We start from the raw sequence: 18,808 nt of genomic DNA on the forward strand, positions 1-18,808 counted from the left end.
AAACTTAGTCTTCGAGAGGCTAATTTTCATACCGTACTCATTGCACCTATTTTAAAATTCCAAGATACTAGACTGCAGGCTTTCGGCACAATCTGCCATTAAGACCAAGTCGTCGGCATAGGCCAGGACTGCTTACTAAATTTCCACCTAACTGAATCCCTCCCTGCCATTTTATACCTTTCAGCAGATGATCCATGTAAACTACGAACAGCAAAGGTGAAAGATTACAGCCTTGTCTAAATCCTGTAAGTACCCTGTACCAAGAACTCATTCTACCATCAATTCTCACTGAAGCCCAATTGTCAACATAAATGCCTTTGATTTTAGTAATCTACCTTCAATAGCATAGCCCCCAGTATACCGAACATATCTTCCCTCAATACCCTGTCATATGCTTTCTCTAGATTTACGAAACATAAACACAACTGCCTATTCCTCTTGTAGCATTTTTCAATTACCTGGCCCATACTGAAAATCTGATCCTGACAGTCACACTGGTTTTCATCCAACTTCCGCTCAATGACTGATCGCACCCTCCCTTCCAAGATGTCGGTGAATAATTTGCCTGGTATACTAATCAATGAGATACCTCGATAGTTGTTGCAATCCTTCCTGTTCCTTTGCTTATAGATAGGTGCAATTACTGCTTTTGTTCAATCTGAAGATACTTCACCAACACTCCATGCTAATCTTACTACTCTATGAAGCCATTTCATCCCTGCCTTCCCACTATACTTCACCATTTCAGGTCTGATTTCATCTATTCCTGCTGCTTTATGACAATGGGGTTTATATACCATCCTTTCCACTTCCTCAAGCGTAATTTCACCATCATCATTTTCCTCCTCTCCATGAGCTTGGCTGTTTGCAACACCACCAGGATGATTTCCTTTTACATTGAGAAGATTTTAAAAATATTCCCTCCACCTCTCCAGTGATTCCCTGGGATCTATTATGAATTCACCTGAATTACTCAAAACACTGTTCATTACCTTTTTCCCTCCCTTCCTAAGATTCTTCATTAGTGTCCAGAAAGGTTTCCATGCTGCTTGACCTAACCTTTCCAGGTTATTACCAAAATCTTCCAACGACTTCTTTTTGGATTCATCAACTATTTGTTTCGCTCTGTTTCTTTTATTTACGTACAAATCCCTGTCTGCTTTGGTCCTTGTGGAGCCATTTCTGATAAGCCTTCTTTTTGCGATTACAAGCTGCTTTCACTTCATCATTCCACAAATGTTCTCCTTTTCCCATCTTTACACATAGTTATACCTAGGCATTCCCTTGATGTTTCTACTACAGCATCCCTGTATGCCACCTATTCACTTTCTCTATCTTGAACCAGCTTACTGTCTACTGTTTGAAACTTCTCACTAATCATATCAAAGTACTTCTAATTTCTTCATCCTGGATATTTTCAACCCTTATTCGTTTGCAGACAGATTTCACTTTCTCTACCCTAGGCCTGGAGATAATTAGTTCACTACAGATCAGATAGTGGTCTGTATCATCTAAAAATCCCCGGAAAACTCGTACATTCCTAACAGATTTCCTGAATTCAGAGTCGTTTAAGATATAGTATATTATGGATCTGATACCCCTAGCCTCTCATGTGTATCGGTGAATAGCCTTATGCTTGAAGAATGTATTTGTAACTGCTAAACCCATAGTGGAAGTCCAGCAAACGCTTCCCATTAGCTTCCGTATCTTCACCACATTTACCAATCACCATTTCGTATCCTTCAGTTCTATTCCCAACTCTCGCATTGAAATCGCCCATTAGCACTATTCTATCCTTGCTGTTGACCCTGACCACAATGTCACTCAGTGCTTCATAAAACTTGTCAACTGCATCCTCATCTGCACCCCCACATGGTGAATACACGGAGACAATCCTAGTTCTAATTCCTCCAACTGACAAATCTACCCATATCATTCGCTCATATACATGCCTAACATAAACAATGTTGCGTGCAATAGTATTTCTGATAAAGAGCCCTACCCCAGACTCTGCCCTTCCCTTTCTAACACCCGTCAAATACACTTTATAATCTCCTATCTCTTCCTCGTTATCTCTCCTTACCCGAATATCACTTACTGCTAGCACATCCAGATGCATCCTCTTTGCTGACTCAGCCAGTTCTACTTTCTTCCATAAGCCCCATTAATATTGATAGCTCCCCATCGAATTCCATTTCGCTCGCCAAGTTGTTGACAAGGAGGCTCTCGCCTGTCAAATGGGAGTTGGACTCCGTTACTCTCATAGGTCCGAGGTTTGGTTTAAATGTTCTGAGCTCGGTAAATTTATGAAGCAGGAATCTACCCTAGATGCACATAGTCCACGTGAGAATCCCTCCTCTAATGGGTTATAGACCACCGGTGAATTGTATCGTCCTGGCCGCCTGAGCACAAGGAGGGCCATGACTCAGAATATGTCCGAGATACCCACTCCCATTCCATAGCAACTGGTATCCCGAGTCTCAGGACCACTTACTAGGCCACTCAGCCGTTGCCCATGGTTCACGAACTAGGACATCACTACAGTAACCCACACCATGAACCATTAGTTTTAAGTTCAATTGTTCAATTGGATTAAGATCTTGACCCTAAGATTACCATTAGGCTGAAGATGCCCAAGCGAAACATGTACCTAGTTAATATATATGTAATTCATGTAGGATATAATCTGTATAGAATATAATTGTGTTGAATAGGTGTACACAGTAAATTTTATTCTTGAAAAAGTTACTTATCTTCAATACGGAATAGATATGGGATTAGTTATGTATTTTAATGCAATATATCGGGATTTGAGCCAAAATCGTCATTGAATTTAATTCCTCAGGATATAAACTGCCTGTTGAATTGTGTATCTCAGTTTTGTAAACCGTATTTACTAGCGTATTAGCCCCCCCTTTTCCCCTACAGATATTTACAGCCAAGAAAAGTAGGAGGTATCAATATGCGATAACCTCAAATTTTGTGCTGAGAACACATGACTACCAGGCTATAAAGAGCAATAAATTTTGCGTGTTATCATTCGACACACTTCTTTAACAAACAAATGTATTCTGAGTCCTACTGGCTATTTTTGTCGGGGGGCAATATTTCTTAATTTAAAAAGAATAAATGGTGAACACGTGACTTTTAGGCTTAAATATAAAGGAAACATCAGTTTTAGTTACTCTTATATTATGTCATTCGTTTCATCTCGTTATCTCCTCTGAGGTTGACGTCAGGAAAGGCATGTGGTCGTAAAAACTCGCTACGAATATTAGTCTCTCTTCATACTCGACCCCATAGAGAAAAGGGATAAGGGTATCCTATTATATGAAGCACTATTAATACAAAGGAACGTCAGTAAACCTGATCATTGCTTTCATTTGAATTATCGCCTTCTTGTGCCGTGTCATTCCACATTATGACATGTCCACAGCAATCGCGAGTATTTGAGGTCCCGTCTTTTGGCAACCTAAAAAATAGTTTTGTTCCCAACTATAGAATCCAAACAGTAAGGATCTATTCGCACATGGTTTCTGGAGATGGTCTCTGTTCTTCCCAGTTGGTGTATGTGTAGCAGAAGGCAATCCTTCTGAATAAAGCTGTGCTTTAAAGAGAGTGCCAACTCACCAGCTGATAACTAGCGTATGTTATGGTTTGTACTTCGGTATGTAATACATAGTTACTGGATGTATTCTTCGGATAACTGCGGCTATTGAAAATCAGACCTTTATTCCTAAGTGTATTTCATGTTGGTTCTCTAGATTTATCACATCAGGATTTATGTAAAAAGCTGTAAGTGAAAGAGACCGCATTGTTTAGGTATACTAGTACGTGCCCGGCTATTGTCGAAGTTCCACGACGGAAAGAACAAAAATAAGTAGCAGGAAAGCTTGTCGCATTTACAGATATCGACGGGTGAGACTGCTATTTTTGCTTAATTTTGGACTTTGTTGTCTCCATATTTTTTAATTAACGCATAGTATGTTCTGTTTGGCGTCTACGAAAATTGTTAAAGTACGTAGTGGGGACTAATATCAATACTATTATTTTGTCCGGCTCCATGGCTAAATGGTTAGTGTGCTGGCATTTGGTCACAGGGGTCCCGGATTCGATCCCCAGAAGGGTCATTTAATTTTAACCGTCATTGGTTGATTTTGCTGGCACGGTGGCTGGGTGTATGTCATCATCATTTCATCCTCATGATGCGCAGGTTGTCCACGCCCACCAAATGAAATGTACTGCGTCTGGCTAGCTGAACTTGTCCTCAGACACTCCCGGCACTAAATGCCATATGCCATTAAATTATTATTATTATTATTATTATTATTATTATTATTAATATTGTGGTACATTAGATGTAAAGCAATCATTATGATTGGGTTGGTTTTATGGCTTTTCAATCCTACTTCTCTCCAAAGATTACATAGGCTATATTTGCCCGCGTTATGAGATGATATACGATCACTTTGTTAATGATTGTGCGTGCTATATTAATAGCAACAACCGTGAATATTTCTTATCTAAACTCCTTTTCTCATCCCAGTGTGGTGCAGCCACCAATGGAGGGGAGCTGCCTGTACGATTTTTACCGCATGTGAACTTTCCTGCCATTCTTAAATCTCTGGCAGTACTGTACCGGGAATTCAACTTGGGCCTCCGAGAACAGCAGCTAACTGTGCTAACAATTAAGCTGGCAGCATTCTTAACTATAAAAAACAAACCCACAGCATGACTGATGCGTGCTTTAATGTCGTATGTCGGTCATGAAACTATTTACCTATTTGTGCGACGTCCTCAGAGGTGCAGTAGGCCAATGCTACAGAGGCCACATTTCTCATCTACAGAACCTAGATGTAGCACATTACTTCGACGCGTGTTCTCGTTGCGCGGGTTGTACGGACGAAACTATTCACACATCTGTGTGAAGTCCGTATCAGTAATTGGTTCAGAGAGGATAATTACCTCGTACTTCCTCTTAAAATTAAAATCACCCCCACCACCACCACTCATCTGTGCTGCAGTAAGGCTTGTATGCACTTCGAGAGGTAATCTTTGTAGGTATTACATTGGATACTTTTTATGCAAGATGATTTTCATTTTCGTTGTCCCAAAATGCTGCGGGTGTAATGCGAGGGGGGTCTAGCACACCAGTAAATACGCTAAATGTTTTGCTCTGTTTATGCTAATGTCTTATAACAAGGATAGAGTGCAAGATTATTGGTGTACAGACAAGTTCATGAAATAGCCTGTTTTTTGGGCAAGGAATTTCAGGGTGCTGCCCTTCTAGTTCCAGTAAAAATGCAGTTGGGAATTATACTGTAACAGATAGGATATGTAGAAGATCATCTGAGAAATGTTTTTTAAAAGTACATTTGTTCCTTTCAGGCCCGGTTTCTTCAACTGTGTGTTAAATTTCACTTAACAAATGTTAACTAACAATTGTTATTAATTTAACACCGTTTAAAAGTGCCCTGTTTCACGAACACATTTCCAACATTTTTTACGAAACAATTGTTAGACAAATTAATACATTTCAGCGAGACTTCTGAACGCGTCTTTTGTTTCTTTACATAAAGCGCTCCTAGTGATGTGTTGATATAGAATTGTCACACAGACACAGGGTTGAAATTATTATAGGTATGATTAGCAGAGACCGATAAGACGTAAACACATCAAGTAAGAGGCAACAAAAGCGTTATGATGAATGAATGAGAGTTTTTATTTCATTTAATTTTAATTCAAAATTATGCGACTGTGCTTAAAAAATGAAAGAATGGACGGTATATCCCAAAATTCAATATAGCCTATTATGTTCTTAACACTGGGAAAATGTGATAATTTATGTGTTTCAAATGGTTTTCGAGCATTATTTTCTTTTATCTTGCACTCATGAATATAGTCGCCTACAATTACATGAAAAGTTTCTCAAGCATAATATCTAACAAGTATAGCCCTGACCCTGCGGTCAACCGATTTCACCGAGCTTCAATGTACCTGTGGGGAGACACTCGGTGCTAACTCGTGTATAAGGGTTTAAGTCAAAACTCTTTCGTTTTCGAAAAAAAGAGGTCAGATGTCTTTACACAGATCTGCTTCGGACAAAGAGGAGGTGGCAGAACACTAAAGGGTGAACAAATTTTACTTAAACATGTCAGGTCCGCAACCTAATAACTTCTCAAAAATTGATGAATCTCGGATTCCAATGCAAGGCATTTATACTTGGGAGTTATATCACAGTGGAACGGAGTCATGGCCAAGTGGTTACCGTATTTGTCTGCGAACCTCGTAGACGTGAATTCGAGTCTCGTCGCAGCTATGATTTTTGCACAAAATAAATTAACATGTCCGCCTCTGTGGTTTACTGGTTAATGTGATTAGCTGCCACCCCTGGAGGCCCGGGGTGGATTTCTGGCTCTGCCTCGAAATTTGAAGAGAGATACGTGGGCTGGAACGGGGTCCACTCAGCCTCCGTAGGTCAATTGATTAGAGGTGGATTCGATTCCCACCTCAGTCTTCCCGGAAGCGGTTTTCCGTGGTTTCCCATTTCTCCTCCTAACTTAAGGCCATGGCCGCTTCCTTCACTCTCCCTTGCCTATCCCTTCCAATCTTCCCATCCCCCAGCAAGGCCCCTGTTCAGCATAGCAGGTGAGGCCGCCTGGGCGAGGTACTGGTCGTCCTCCCCGGTTTTATCCGCAACACAGAGTCTTAAGCTCCAGGACACTGGAGGGTAAACAGATAAATAAGAAGATTAAATTAATATTTGGGAGAACGTTAAGATAAAAATTGGAACAAATATATTATGGAAATTGTAGTACAGTTTATTTTCTACCTGAAATTTAATAGGCCTAAAAGTTCTCACAGTTACTGCTGCATCTCTTTCTTTATATATATGGATCTCTTTCTATTAATTTTAGGTAGAAAATAAAGTTCCACTGCAATTTGATTATTCATTTTATTCACATTTTACCTTCACATTCCCTGAAACAATGATTTAATTTGTATTAAAAAAGTATGGCTATGGCTGGACTCGAACTCACGTCGTCGCGGTTAGGAGTCAAGTGCGATGACCACTCGCCCGCTGCTCCACTTGACGGGATTTCAACTCTTCAAGTATATAGATGTTGTATTAGAATCGGGAGATTCATAAATTTTTCGGAAATGATTAAGTTGCAGACCTGACAAGTTTGATTAAGATGTGTTCGCATTTTAGTGTTCTATCACCTCCATGTGGTCCGAAGCGGATCCTGCCTCATGATATTTGTCCTCACTGTTGGAAACTCTAATGTATTTTCAATATTGTCTAGTATCTTGTTCATTATGGCTTAGAAATATATCTTCTGACAACTATAGAAAGTAGTTATTTCTTAGTATGGGTCGTCCTTTGCCTTCTTCAACTTATAGTCTTCATACAGCAGTAAAGCTTCAAACTTACGTCTTCTACATGCCTCCATTTTGAGATTTTAGCAGTTAAGAGGTTTAACACAGGGCTGCTGCCAGGTTAATTTAACACAAGTATTAACATTTGTTAGAGTTAACCATTCTTGATGAGACGACTATTTTGTTAAATTGTGTGTTAAGTCTCCTTAACCCTAGAACTGCGGACCGTCTTTCTGGAAGACGGTGCATTGCTTCGTCAAGTGCAATCGTCTTTCTGACATACGGCGTCTTTATTCTGCCACAGATTTATTACTGGACGCCAGATGGCACTAATGTAGATACCATTTAAATACAGATACTTTTATCTTAAATTTTGAAAGTCTTTGAAAAACAAGCAACAGTATGAAGAAGTTTATTTAGCTGTAGAAGTGAAAGTATTTTCTTATGTTCGTAGAATAAAGTTGGCAGCCCTCTTTGTTGACTATTCTGAAATCAAGCGTTTGATTTCCGAAGATCTTAGCGACAGTACTGATAGTAACAGCGATTCTTTTGTTAATTCCGACGAGGAAATTATTCCTGAAAGTTATGAAAGTGGCAGCAAAGTACGAGGTACCTCAGAAGTAATGGAAAATTCCGATAACCGGAATGATGTTCAAATCGGTGTAGGTTATATTATTATTGGCAGGACGTCAATATTTGAAGAAACCAGTGAAGGGATAAGTGTGAACTGTTGATATTTGTGTATATTGTTATAAATACTTTGAACCTCAACACAAACAGAAACTGCCCTAAGAAAACGAAAAGAACTCAAAATCAGTTTCGAGAAAAAAATGTGTTTTACTTGTATTTTGAAACGAAAAGTGAAGAATTGTGTAGGGAAAATGTAAGAACATACCTGTGTATTTCAGGATCTCATGTTTCAGGAATAAATTATACAGGGTGAAGCGTAATTCGCGCACTCGGGCGTCGCAGCGCGACTCCTCACATGCCAGCAATAAAAAAATGTCTCTTACAAATTTTCGTCTTGCGAGTATATCCGGTAGAAAACGGACGTTGAAGAGTAGCAATCTGGCAACACTGTAACCATATGTAGGGTAACTACCGCTGTCAGCACGTCCTCGCCGTGCTGTACAGTTTGTGCAGTAGGGAGAGTTTTTGGTTGGCATGCAGGAGGTCGATGGTTCGATCCTGGGTTAAAGGCGCATTTTTTATTTGCTAATTTCCATCTGACATTACCTACTGTGTCCGCCTCTGTGGTGTAGTGGTTAGCGTGATTAGCTGCCACCCCCGGAGGCCCGGGTTCGATTCCCGGCTCTGCCACGAAATTTGAAAAGTGGTACGAGGGCTGGAACGGGGTCCACTCAGCCTCGGGAGGTCAACTGAGTAGAGGTGGGTTCGATTCCCACCTCAGCCATCCTGGAAGTGGTTTTCCGTGGTTTCCCACTTCTCCTCCAGGCGAATGCCGGGATGGTTCCTAACTTAAGGCCACGGCCACTTCCTTCCCTCTTCCTTGCCTGTCCCTTCCAATCTTCCCATCCCTCCACAAGGCCCCTGTTCAGCATAGCAGGTGAGGCCGCCTGGGCGAGGTACTGGTCATACTCCCCAGTTGTATCCCCCGACCAATAGTCTGAAGCTCCAGGACACTGCCCTTGAGGCGGCAGAGGTGGGATCCCTCGCTAAGTCAGAGGTAAAAACCGAACCTGGAGGGTAAACAGATGATGATGATGAAACAACAAATACCTGGTTAGACTAATAAGAAATAGACAGCTGAAACAAATGACCAGTCATAGGACAGAATAACTACACAAACAATATCACTTTCGATATGCTAAAGATGATAGCACATTACAATAATACAACATATACTTGTCATTTACATGCTACATGTATAATAATAATGTTATTTGTTTCACGTCCCACGACGTGGAAAGGGCGCCTTTCAAAGCTGACCAATGAAAACGATTGTTCGTCCATTTCTAGGATCGTAGTATGTAAGTGCAAATGGTTTCAAGAGGACCCACTGCAATCGCTGTTGACGATTAAGATGTCATATACCATACCACCTGGACTACATTTACGAAATAAAAAACATACGCCTCAAACCAGTATCGACCCCCTCAACCTCCTGCATGCTAACCCAAAACTCTATCCACTGCACCAAATGTACAGTACGACTACTTTTTGCTGACAGAGGTAGTTACCCTACATGTGGTAACAGTGTTGCCAGGTTGCTACTCTAAACGTCATTTGTCTGCAGGATATACTCGCAGGACGAACTTTTGTGAGAGACTTTTTTTTATTGCTGGCATGTGAGGGGTCACGCTGGGACGCCAGAGCGCGCGAACGGAAATTATTTTCTTAATACAAAATATTTCGACAATTCCCTTTGTTCAAAAAAATATATAATTTCATATTTCGATAGTTAGAAATCTTGACAATTTTAAAAATTATTTCTGACATTTTCATATTGATCAAACTTTCAGTTTTCTATTGGTGTATAATATGGATTTATTGGGGTTAATATGAGTTTACAGTGATGATATTTTTTTCATAGTGTATATTGGGGAAAATAACTGCAGCATTTGACAGATAAGCCTGCAGCAGTTCTAGGGTTAACAGCTGAGTTAACACTTAACATTCATTGAAGAAACCGGGCCTCAGAGTCTTACTTACTGATGAAACACCAATGTTGTGTAAGGGGCGTTCAGTATTCAAACGTTAGATGACCCGTTAGCTACACTGTTCTAGCTGTTTGAGTTTACTTTAAAACCAGTTATATTGTGGACATGCTTCTTAACACAGGGGCATAGTCTATAGTAGAATTCATAGACAAGTTGGATATCTCTGTCACAATACTCTGTGTTCAATTTAGGACAAAGGACATCTCTTCTGCGGCAATTCATATATTAGCCCTAATCTCTTTTGATATCCGTTAGAAAATAAGACTTAGAATTTATTACAGTGTGATCTAAATCGAATGGAATTCCTGTTGATTTTTTCGAAGATGAAGAAAGGAAATCCTGAGTCTCACTGAACATGAAACCCGTTAGCTGGCAAATTTTGTGGCAAAAGGTGTGCGCTGTACTAGTTTACCACCATACTTGGAGATATTGCAAACTCTATGAAGAAGATGGATAGACAAATAGGAGTGACAATAAGGAAGCAAGTCGATACGACAGGAAAATAGCAGCTGTTGACAACACTGGGGAAAAACAAACAAAAAAAAGCCAGTTTAATGTGAAAGGAAATTCATGAAGTGGTATGTAATACTTCTCTTGCATAGTTTGAGTTGTGCAGTATGAATGTGCACTGCCTGCTTCTGGTGAAAACTTTGATGAACGGTTCGCTTTTCTTGACTTCAGGCTTGAATTCTTCACTCAATTCTGGAGGCTTTTTCAAGTGAGGAAAAACCTGAAAAGAGGGAGACTGTCTTCTTGGGAATTGTCTCTAACTGCAAATTTATATTTATTACTGTATATCAAACTGTAACTTCCATTTCTGTTCACTTCCAGAAAATGGCAACCTAAGTTTAAGAGAAGGATAAAAAGTGTGTAAGTATAGCATTTACTTTCGGTATAATATGTCACTTAATTGGCTCTTTTAACTGACAAGTGGTACAAGCCAGAAATTCTGAATAGGCCGCTCTCGTTTCCTTCTATACTGGGATATTTCTCCAAGCGACCTGTGGCATGATTTCCTGAGCAGAATCGCATCGTTTTTCTACCATGACGTCTGCATCACGAGTTTTATACGCTGAAATTACATGTCCGTTCTAGCAAATGAAAGCTGTTAAACTTTCAGTCAGCTGTTTGGCATTCCTCTGATTCTTAGTTTAAGGCTTCCTACTTCCATGGTCATGTGGGATTAGTAGGACTTCATTTCTCTCAAAGGAGCATTTGTATTATTTTAATCAGTTTGATTTAAATCTGATTACTCTGTTAGCCACTATGTGGCTGAAGCTATATGTAAATGTGGGAATTAGGATTATTATTTGTACGTCACATTTTATTTACTGTATTCATGATGAACTTTTGATATACCACGAGTAAATTTACAGGTAAATGTTCGTGAATCTATTATGTTGAAAGGAAGTTTTAATTCTTAAAAATGTGTACACTGTTATTTTTTTATTCATGATCTTTCTTGTTTTAATGAAACATGTATGTGTTTGTGCAGACAACAGGACTTGGAGCCATGACGGTAGCAGCAGATTTTGCAGCACGAGTAGCTAAAGCAGCAAATGAACCTTCGAGTGGTCCATCACCGGTTCCACCTTGCTATTCAGAAACCCCAAGCTCAGCTCTGCCAGCACAGGTAGTTAGTGTGAATGGCCCAGATCTCATTATGAACAGTATAGTGACGTCCAGTGAAGGTGTTCTAAGTCAACCTGATGCTTCAATTAGTAAATCTCAAATTGTAGTTGTAGATGAACCAACTATTTCTGCTCCGTCGTGGAAGCAACCGATGCAAGCAAAGACCGCAAGTGTAAGCGTGAAAAGCGCTAGTGTTTCTAAAAGTAGTAAGACAGATGGTACCATTAACAAAGATGACCATAGTAATGGAAAACTAGAGAGTGACTGTAATAACATAGTGAAGGAACGTGAACGCCCTGTCCCTCCGGGAATACCTAGTGTTAGTGCCAAGGATATTCCAACACCACCAGTTCCTGACATCCCTGTATCACTTGGTAGCAAAGAACATGAAGTGCCAGTTCCTACGCAGCAGGACTTGACGCCAGTTGTTAGTGCTCTGACTAATTCACCTGATGTGGAGCTAAATCATCACAGATTGCCCCGTGATCAATACCCTGGACTAAGGCCTTCTGGTGGTATTGTAGTTGGGAATAGTTCTGTGGGGGCACACCCTTCTCCTCGCAGGAGGCGAGAACCTGTCGAGAAGACACCTCCACCACAGTCGGCTTCACTTGTGCCAAATATAGCAGTTGTATCTCTTCCTTCGTCTGTGACAGAGACAAAACCTCAGGAACATCTTACTCCCCCTGTGATAACAGCAGCACCACCAGAGTCAAAGCAGCAATCTTTGCCTGTTGCTAAGAAGCCATTCCCTACACCCGAAACTCCAGCGGAAGAAATTTCTCCCTTTATGCCACCTCCACCCAAGGAGAGACGTGACCCAGAAAAGTCTTCTCGCGGTAGAGAGAAGTCTTCCCAAGGCAGAGAAGGTGACAAGACGTTGCATAGCAGAGACAAGTCTCAAGGGCATGACCGAGAGAAGTCTTTGCAAGGACGAAGTAAAGGTAGCCCAGTTCCTGTGTCTGTAGCCTCTACCTCGCAACCAGAGGCTGTTGTCCAGACATCACGGCCTGCTGTGAAGTTACCAACAGTGTCTGTTCCTGCTAGTGCGCAGTCTGCGGACGAACCTAAAATTCAGACAAATGGGGAGATGCTGGATGGTCCAGAGGGTGAGTATTACTGTAATTTGAATTCACACATAGTACAAGACATTTATCTGACTTTAATTTCTAGATACACAGTAAGCATGCCTATGAAAGCGTTTCTTTGATATTGTTCGATGGTAATTCATCTAACGAATACAGCAAGTTGGTGGGTCACTACAGTTCCAAAGCCTTCAGACAGACACGCCATAGGATATACTTTTTATTGTGGCTTTTTGTAATTGCTTATGAAAAGTATGTGGGAAGTTGTTGGAAAATAATTAAAACTTTTCTCTACATTTATTACATTGGCGTTTTAGATATTGCATCCTGGCTGATCACTTCCTGACAGTTATTATTGACTAGAGATGCCTCAAAAAAGATTATGTATATTTTGGTAACGTGTGTTCATTATGAACTCTTACTAGCATCCTATTTAGTATTAAGGTATAGATTGGAATGACAGGGAACCAAACTTGTAAGGACTTTTATTTCTTTCTGTGATAATGCGTTCATTATGTAATATTAACTCACTCAGTTTATTAATGAACGTAGGTTTTTGTGGCTCATTGTATTATTGAAGAAATAAATGTTAACTGGATTAAAGCCACCCACATGTTTTAACAGACTCAAGCTTTTTGCAAAATAACATTTGATTTCATCAGGGCATGTGAAGGTCTGCCTCCGAAAGTGAGCAAAAAAATTCTTTGAAGGAACGTGGAAGTCACGACCGGACTATGCGCTCAACCTCTCCCAGTAACTGTACTCCAGGATCGTTGCGCTGTGCTGTGGTGGTTGGGACGGAAATTACCGATTTACTGCCCCTGTCAATATTTCTTGAGTGCGTCTCACTGTGCCGTGGTGGTGTTGCGCATGTATTTCTATATATTTGATTACTTAATGCAGTTTTCCCTGTTGATGTTATTTGGGTGCATCTCTATCTCTGTGGCTTCCCTTACAAGTCAAGCATAGAAGTTTTTTACTGGCAGGATGACAATCCTTCTTGTGTAATTACCCCTGTGAAAAATCTTTCCTTGTACAGCATTAACCCATATGCACCCACCCGCCCTTTGCTCCAACATTTCTAGGAATCCGCCAACTTTTTAGTATGCAGCCTGGGTTTTGGAAGTTTTCGGTTAAAACAGTATAGTGGGTGATCGACTGCACGTATCATCACGGGACCTGTTTTGTATTATTGAGAAATTCCACACTATTACTCATGACACAAAAAGCAGAACAATACAGAAATATAACACAAAAAAATCCCTTTGAAGTCTTGAATTTTTCATTAACCTATCTCACTTCAGAAATTCTTTAGGGTGTGTTATGGCCTTAATTATATGACGTGAGCCTAACATTTGCCTGATTTTGAAATAAGGAAATAATAGGAAACCAATACATAAGCCTAACATTTGCATGATTTGGAAATAAGGAAATAATGGGAAACAAATCACGGGTAAGCGAATGATGGATTCGAACCTATATCCTAAATACGAACTTACAGCTGTATGTCTCACTTGGTGTATTATTATTATTATTATTATTATTATTATTATTATTATTATTATTATTATTATTATTAAGATTCAGTGTGAGGATCAGTGGTAAAGTGTTCTCATCTGGGTACAGAGATCGTAGGTTCAAATCTGGCAGTCGCAATCTGATCTTGAGGGGCGGGAGAAAGTTCACTCGGCATTCAATGTCGTAGGATATTACTACGCGTAAGATATCTGATGATATATTTCGTGTTCATTCATGCAGAGGATCACTAATAACTTCTTCCTCACTAACACTGCTGAAATCAGTCTAAAACATCATATATGCTTTGAATTTCACTATTACTGAGCATTTCGCGCGAGCAAGCAATTTCCGTCTCAGACATCTTTTCAACAACATATATAGATTTCTCGATCGATATTTTAATAAATTCTCTTTGCCAAAGAAGATTATCAGAGCACTCTGACACTTTGAGACACCAAGAACAGATTTGAATTAGAAATGTTTCCAGAAAAAGGCAACAGATGTCACAGATGTGTCCAATATGCGACCTTGCATCCCGGCGTACCAGTCCGCTTGTGGAGTCCTGGCCCAGCCGCTTGAGCGCGTACCAGTCCGCTTATGGGTGCATAGGGGTTAACACCTAGGTATTTACTCATCCCCATGAAGAACTTTCACCCCGTGAACATAGTAATTAAAAGTGAGAGGACTTTTCCTCTTCGTGAAAATCACAACCTGACTTTTCACCCTCTTTACAAACATACCATTCCCTGCTGTCTATTTCACAACATTATGGTCTCTCACAATCTTTAACTTATTATTTTACACAATGTATAATCTATAAAATTCTTCTGTCCGATTCCAGTTTCTTATGGGTATTCTAGCTGATGTACCCGTGCTTCACTACAGAATTCTAGGCTAGGTAGTGTACACGTTATGGCAAGGCGGTATTAAATTGCATAGCTCCGAACGTTACCCCAGATACTCGACGGGAAAATCACTAAACGTCTTTTCTCATACAAAGACTGGGTTAGGGAATTTCCATTGTAATGGGAATTTTCATTGTAATGGTAGGCCCGTTTGCCTACCATAAGTCACAATCAGGCAGAGGATTTTCATTATAATGGCACACACACTCTCCACCTGCCTCTTTACATCCTCGAAGACTGTCTTAGTGCTTTCTCAACTGAAATAAAGAGGCCATTACAATGACGTCTGTAGGAATGGTGCGAGTAAAAGCAATGCTTCCATATGAAATATTCGATCAAACGGATAAACTACGCATTTTCTCACATTTAACGAACAGTACTACGCTGCCGGTATAACTACAGTCCAAAGTTCTAGAGCGGGAATGATCAGGCCGCAGACAGCTGTGATCTGTGAACACACTCTCTTTTCGGGAGGGGGGTCGAATAGTGGAGAGTCCCAGGGCAAAAACTATGCCCTTTTACTAATCTGTTTACTAGGAGTACCCGATGAGTTGGAAAATCTCAATTCACCACACTGACAGCGGGAATATCTGACATGGAGGCAAATTTTTCCTCCAAACCAGAGGGGGATAAAAACCCCTCTTCACTGCTAATTTGGAATAAAATTGATGTATAATTTAATAAAAGTTAAGAGGAAGAAGCTCTTCTTAAGAAACGTCTCTTTTCAGTGTTGAATTTTCAGTTGTTTATTGAACTGTGATGCTATAATTCGGAATAGGCCTAAATTGTAATTCTAATCCAGATCTGCTGCTGCTGCTACTACTACTACTACTACTACTGAGCCTCTGCCTTAAGTGTGCACACTGCTCATTCTAACCAGTGCATCAGAGTAGGGATGGAATAGCTGGAATACTATGATGAACCAGTGTGTTATGTACCAGCAGTATCAGAAAATTTATGAACCAGAGGAATGGCATGCTAATGAAGAAAGTTATCTTAACCTCCCAGCTATTTCCCACCAATATTCAGTCAGGCTGTTATACTCGGTACGCAGCAGTAATCCTATCTATCACTATCCTATCTAGCCTTCACATTTAGTTTCCTTCCGACTCTGAAATACTGTACCAGTCTTATCATAGTCGGTACGCTGAAATTGAGTAAAACATAAATGATCGGAAATTGTATTCTCCATAAATTTTGTTATGTAGTACTTTTCGATAGGACCATTAACATAGGTATTTGAAAATTAAATTTTTTGCGCCTTCCCCTAAACTACAATTTCATCCAGGGTGAAAAAAAATGTTCAAAGCTTAGACTAGTTTTCATTTCTCGACTCTTCATTACGATTTTCATTAAATTCTGTTAACCCATTGTCTCATGGCTCAGCATTAATATGGACTTAGCAACAAAAATACAATTCATGAATATCTGTGTTATCGTAGCCAGTACGGTAACATTGTGTGATATAAATGATCGGAAATTTAATTCGATATAACTTTAGTTGTGTAGTATTTATCGATAGAAACACTAATAAAATAAATATTTGAGAATGAAATTTTAGGCCTTCCCCTAAACTACCATTGCACTCAGCGCAAATAAAATGATTCATAACTTAGGTTGTAGTGGCTCATTCCCCGACTTCACATACAGATTTTCGTTAAATTCTCTTCACCCGTTTTCTTGTGATGCGTGTACAGACAGAAATTACGGAAAAGTAAAAAGTGCATTTCCTTGTTACTATGGACATGATCGATACAGAAATACCATTCTTTTCAAACTCTGAGCAATGTACAGACAAAACTCGTATTTTATACATATATAGATATATAAATTATTTCAATTTTAAGAACTTCATTGGATCGATGTATATTTTATATAAAGGCCTGTTCGGCTCTCGGTCAGCCCAGTTTTTCCTTCTCTGTTTTTTCTTCTTAAATCACCTATCCCATTGTCAGTCTGTAGTCAGGTTTGTTTGAGAGTCCCTTGAATTTTTAAAAAAAATCTTCTGTTGCAATTTGTAGTTCCCTCATATCTTCCTTGATTTCTGGAGTCCATCTAATGTTGCTTTCACTTTTCCATAATTTTCTCTATAATTCTCTTGATCCTGTTTTTTATTGCCCTCAGTGGATGTCCTGAAAATGAAATTTTTCTTTCTGTTTGTACTCATTACCAATTCTATTTCCTTGTAGAGTGTTCAGATACAAGCCAGTCTCCAATGTCTCTTTTCTTGGTAGTTTTGTTTATGCATGTTCTGATTCTTTTTTCAATTGAGTATTTCATCTGTTTGTGCAGTGTTAGGTGTTTTTGAAAAGGTTTTCACTTGCGTATCTTATTTCTGGTTGTGTAGCTGTTTAATAATGTTTTAATTTTGTGGCTTTTGAGAGGCCTTTTTTATTTTACATGTTCTTGGTGTCATATTATGCTCTGATCAGTTTATTTATTCTATTATGCCACGCCTGCTTTTTGTTGAGGTTATACATTAATCATTTCTATTAAATATTCAAATTTGTCTAATATTTTGATTTCCTGTTTGTCTATTGTGATTTTATTTAAGAGTGGTGGATCATTGAACATGATGTCTGTTTTTTAATAGGATATTCTGAGGCAGATTTCCTGTAATGATTTAGTTTGTCAGGCTTCCTGAAGGTTATTGGGCAGTACAGCAAGATTTGGTGAATCCTGGGCAGCTTAAAATTAGTAGTCTTTGGATCTTCTTAGGGTTATCCTGGTAGCATTCTCTTTATATATTCAAAGGTACAGTTGAGCAGCAATGATAAGAGCCAATCCGTTGTAAATAATTTTTTATGAGAGATAGCTTGAGAATTCCCCTACGAACTTGATTGTAGATTTTGTGTTGGTTAATATATTGGCACACTTTGCCACCTGCCAGGCGGCTGCACGTGCAGTGACCATTCATACACACCCGCCTAGCAGGGGGTCTACTGAGAGGTAAACTTCCTGCAACTAGTTCAATTCTTTTCTGTCTATAGATGAAATGACCAGCAGTATACCGTCTGATAGCTGAGGATCTGCTCTCGTAAGTTGAAATGAACATCATAGATTATGTCAAGCAACAGGCAATCTCTCAAGTAGGATTATTACCCCCTTGTTAATCAGCAGAAATGGTCGGACCGAGCTCGATAGCTGCAGTTGCTTAAGTGCGGCCAGTATCCAGTATTCGGGAGATAGTAGGTTCGAACCCCACTATCGGCAGCCCTGAAAATGGTTTTCCGTGGTTTCCCATTTTCACACCAGGAAACTGCTGGGGCTGTACCCTAATTAAGGCCACGGCCGCTTCCTTCCCACTCCTAGCCATTCCCTGTCCCATCGTCGCCATAAGACCTATCTGTGTCGGTGCGACGTAAAGCAACTAGAAAAGAAAAAAGAAATGGTTAGCCTTAGTAAAGATTTTATTACAAGGAATAAAATGGAACGTATATTATGGGATAGTTAGAATGAATTTGGGAGTGATATAATTTTAGGAAATTAAACAATTTTATTTACTAACATTGAAAATTACAGCAGCATAACAAAAAAATTCACGTGAGAGTGATGACGCATTTGAAAGTGGTGATAATAATGAAGTCCATCGTGCCTACAACAAAGC

The 18,808-nt window shown here is 39.7% G+C and overlaps 1 protein-coding gene across 5 annotated transcripts in view; it reads left to right on the top strand.

Annotated features, from left to right (window-relative positions):
• The window catches only part of LOC136876417 (eukaryotic translation initiation factor 4 gamma 1), a 700,368-nt gene that overhangs the window by 428,780 nt on the left and 252,780 nt on the right, over positions 1-18,808 (top strand). For all 5 annotated transcript variants that reach the window (XM_067150372.2, XM_067150376.2, XM_067150374.2 and 2 more), the window contains one exon: positions 11,557-12,802. In XM_067150372.2, the coding sequence (XP_067006473.2) occupies positions 11,557-12,802 (1,246 nt within the window). The remainder of the gene's footprint in view (positions 1-11,556; positions 12,803-18,808) is intronic.

The sequence above is a fragment of the Anabrus simplex genome, chromosome 6, assembly GCF_040414725.1.
Source record: "Anabrus simplex isolate iqAnaSimp1 chromosome 6, ASM4041472v1, whole genome shotgun sequence".
Taxonomy (NCBI): Eukaryota; Metazoa; Arthropoda; class Insecta; order Orthoptera; family Tettigoniidae; genus Anabrus; species Anabrus simplex.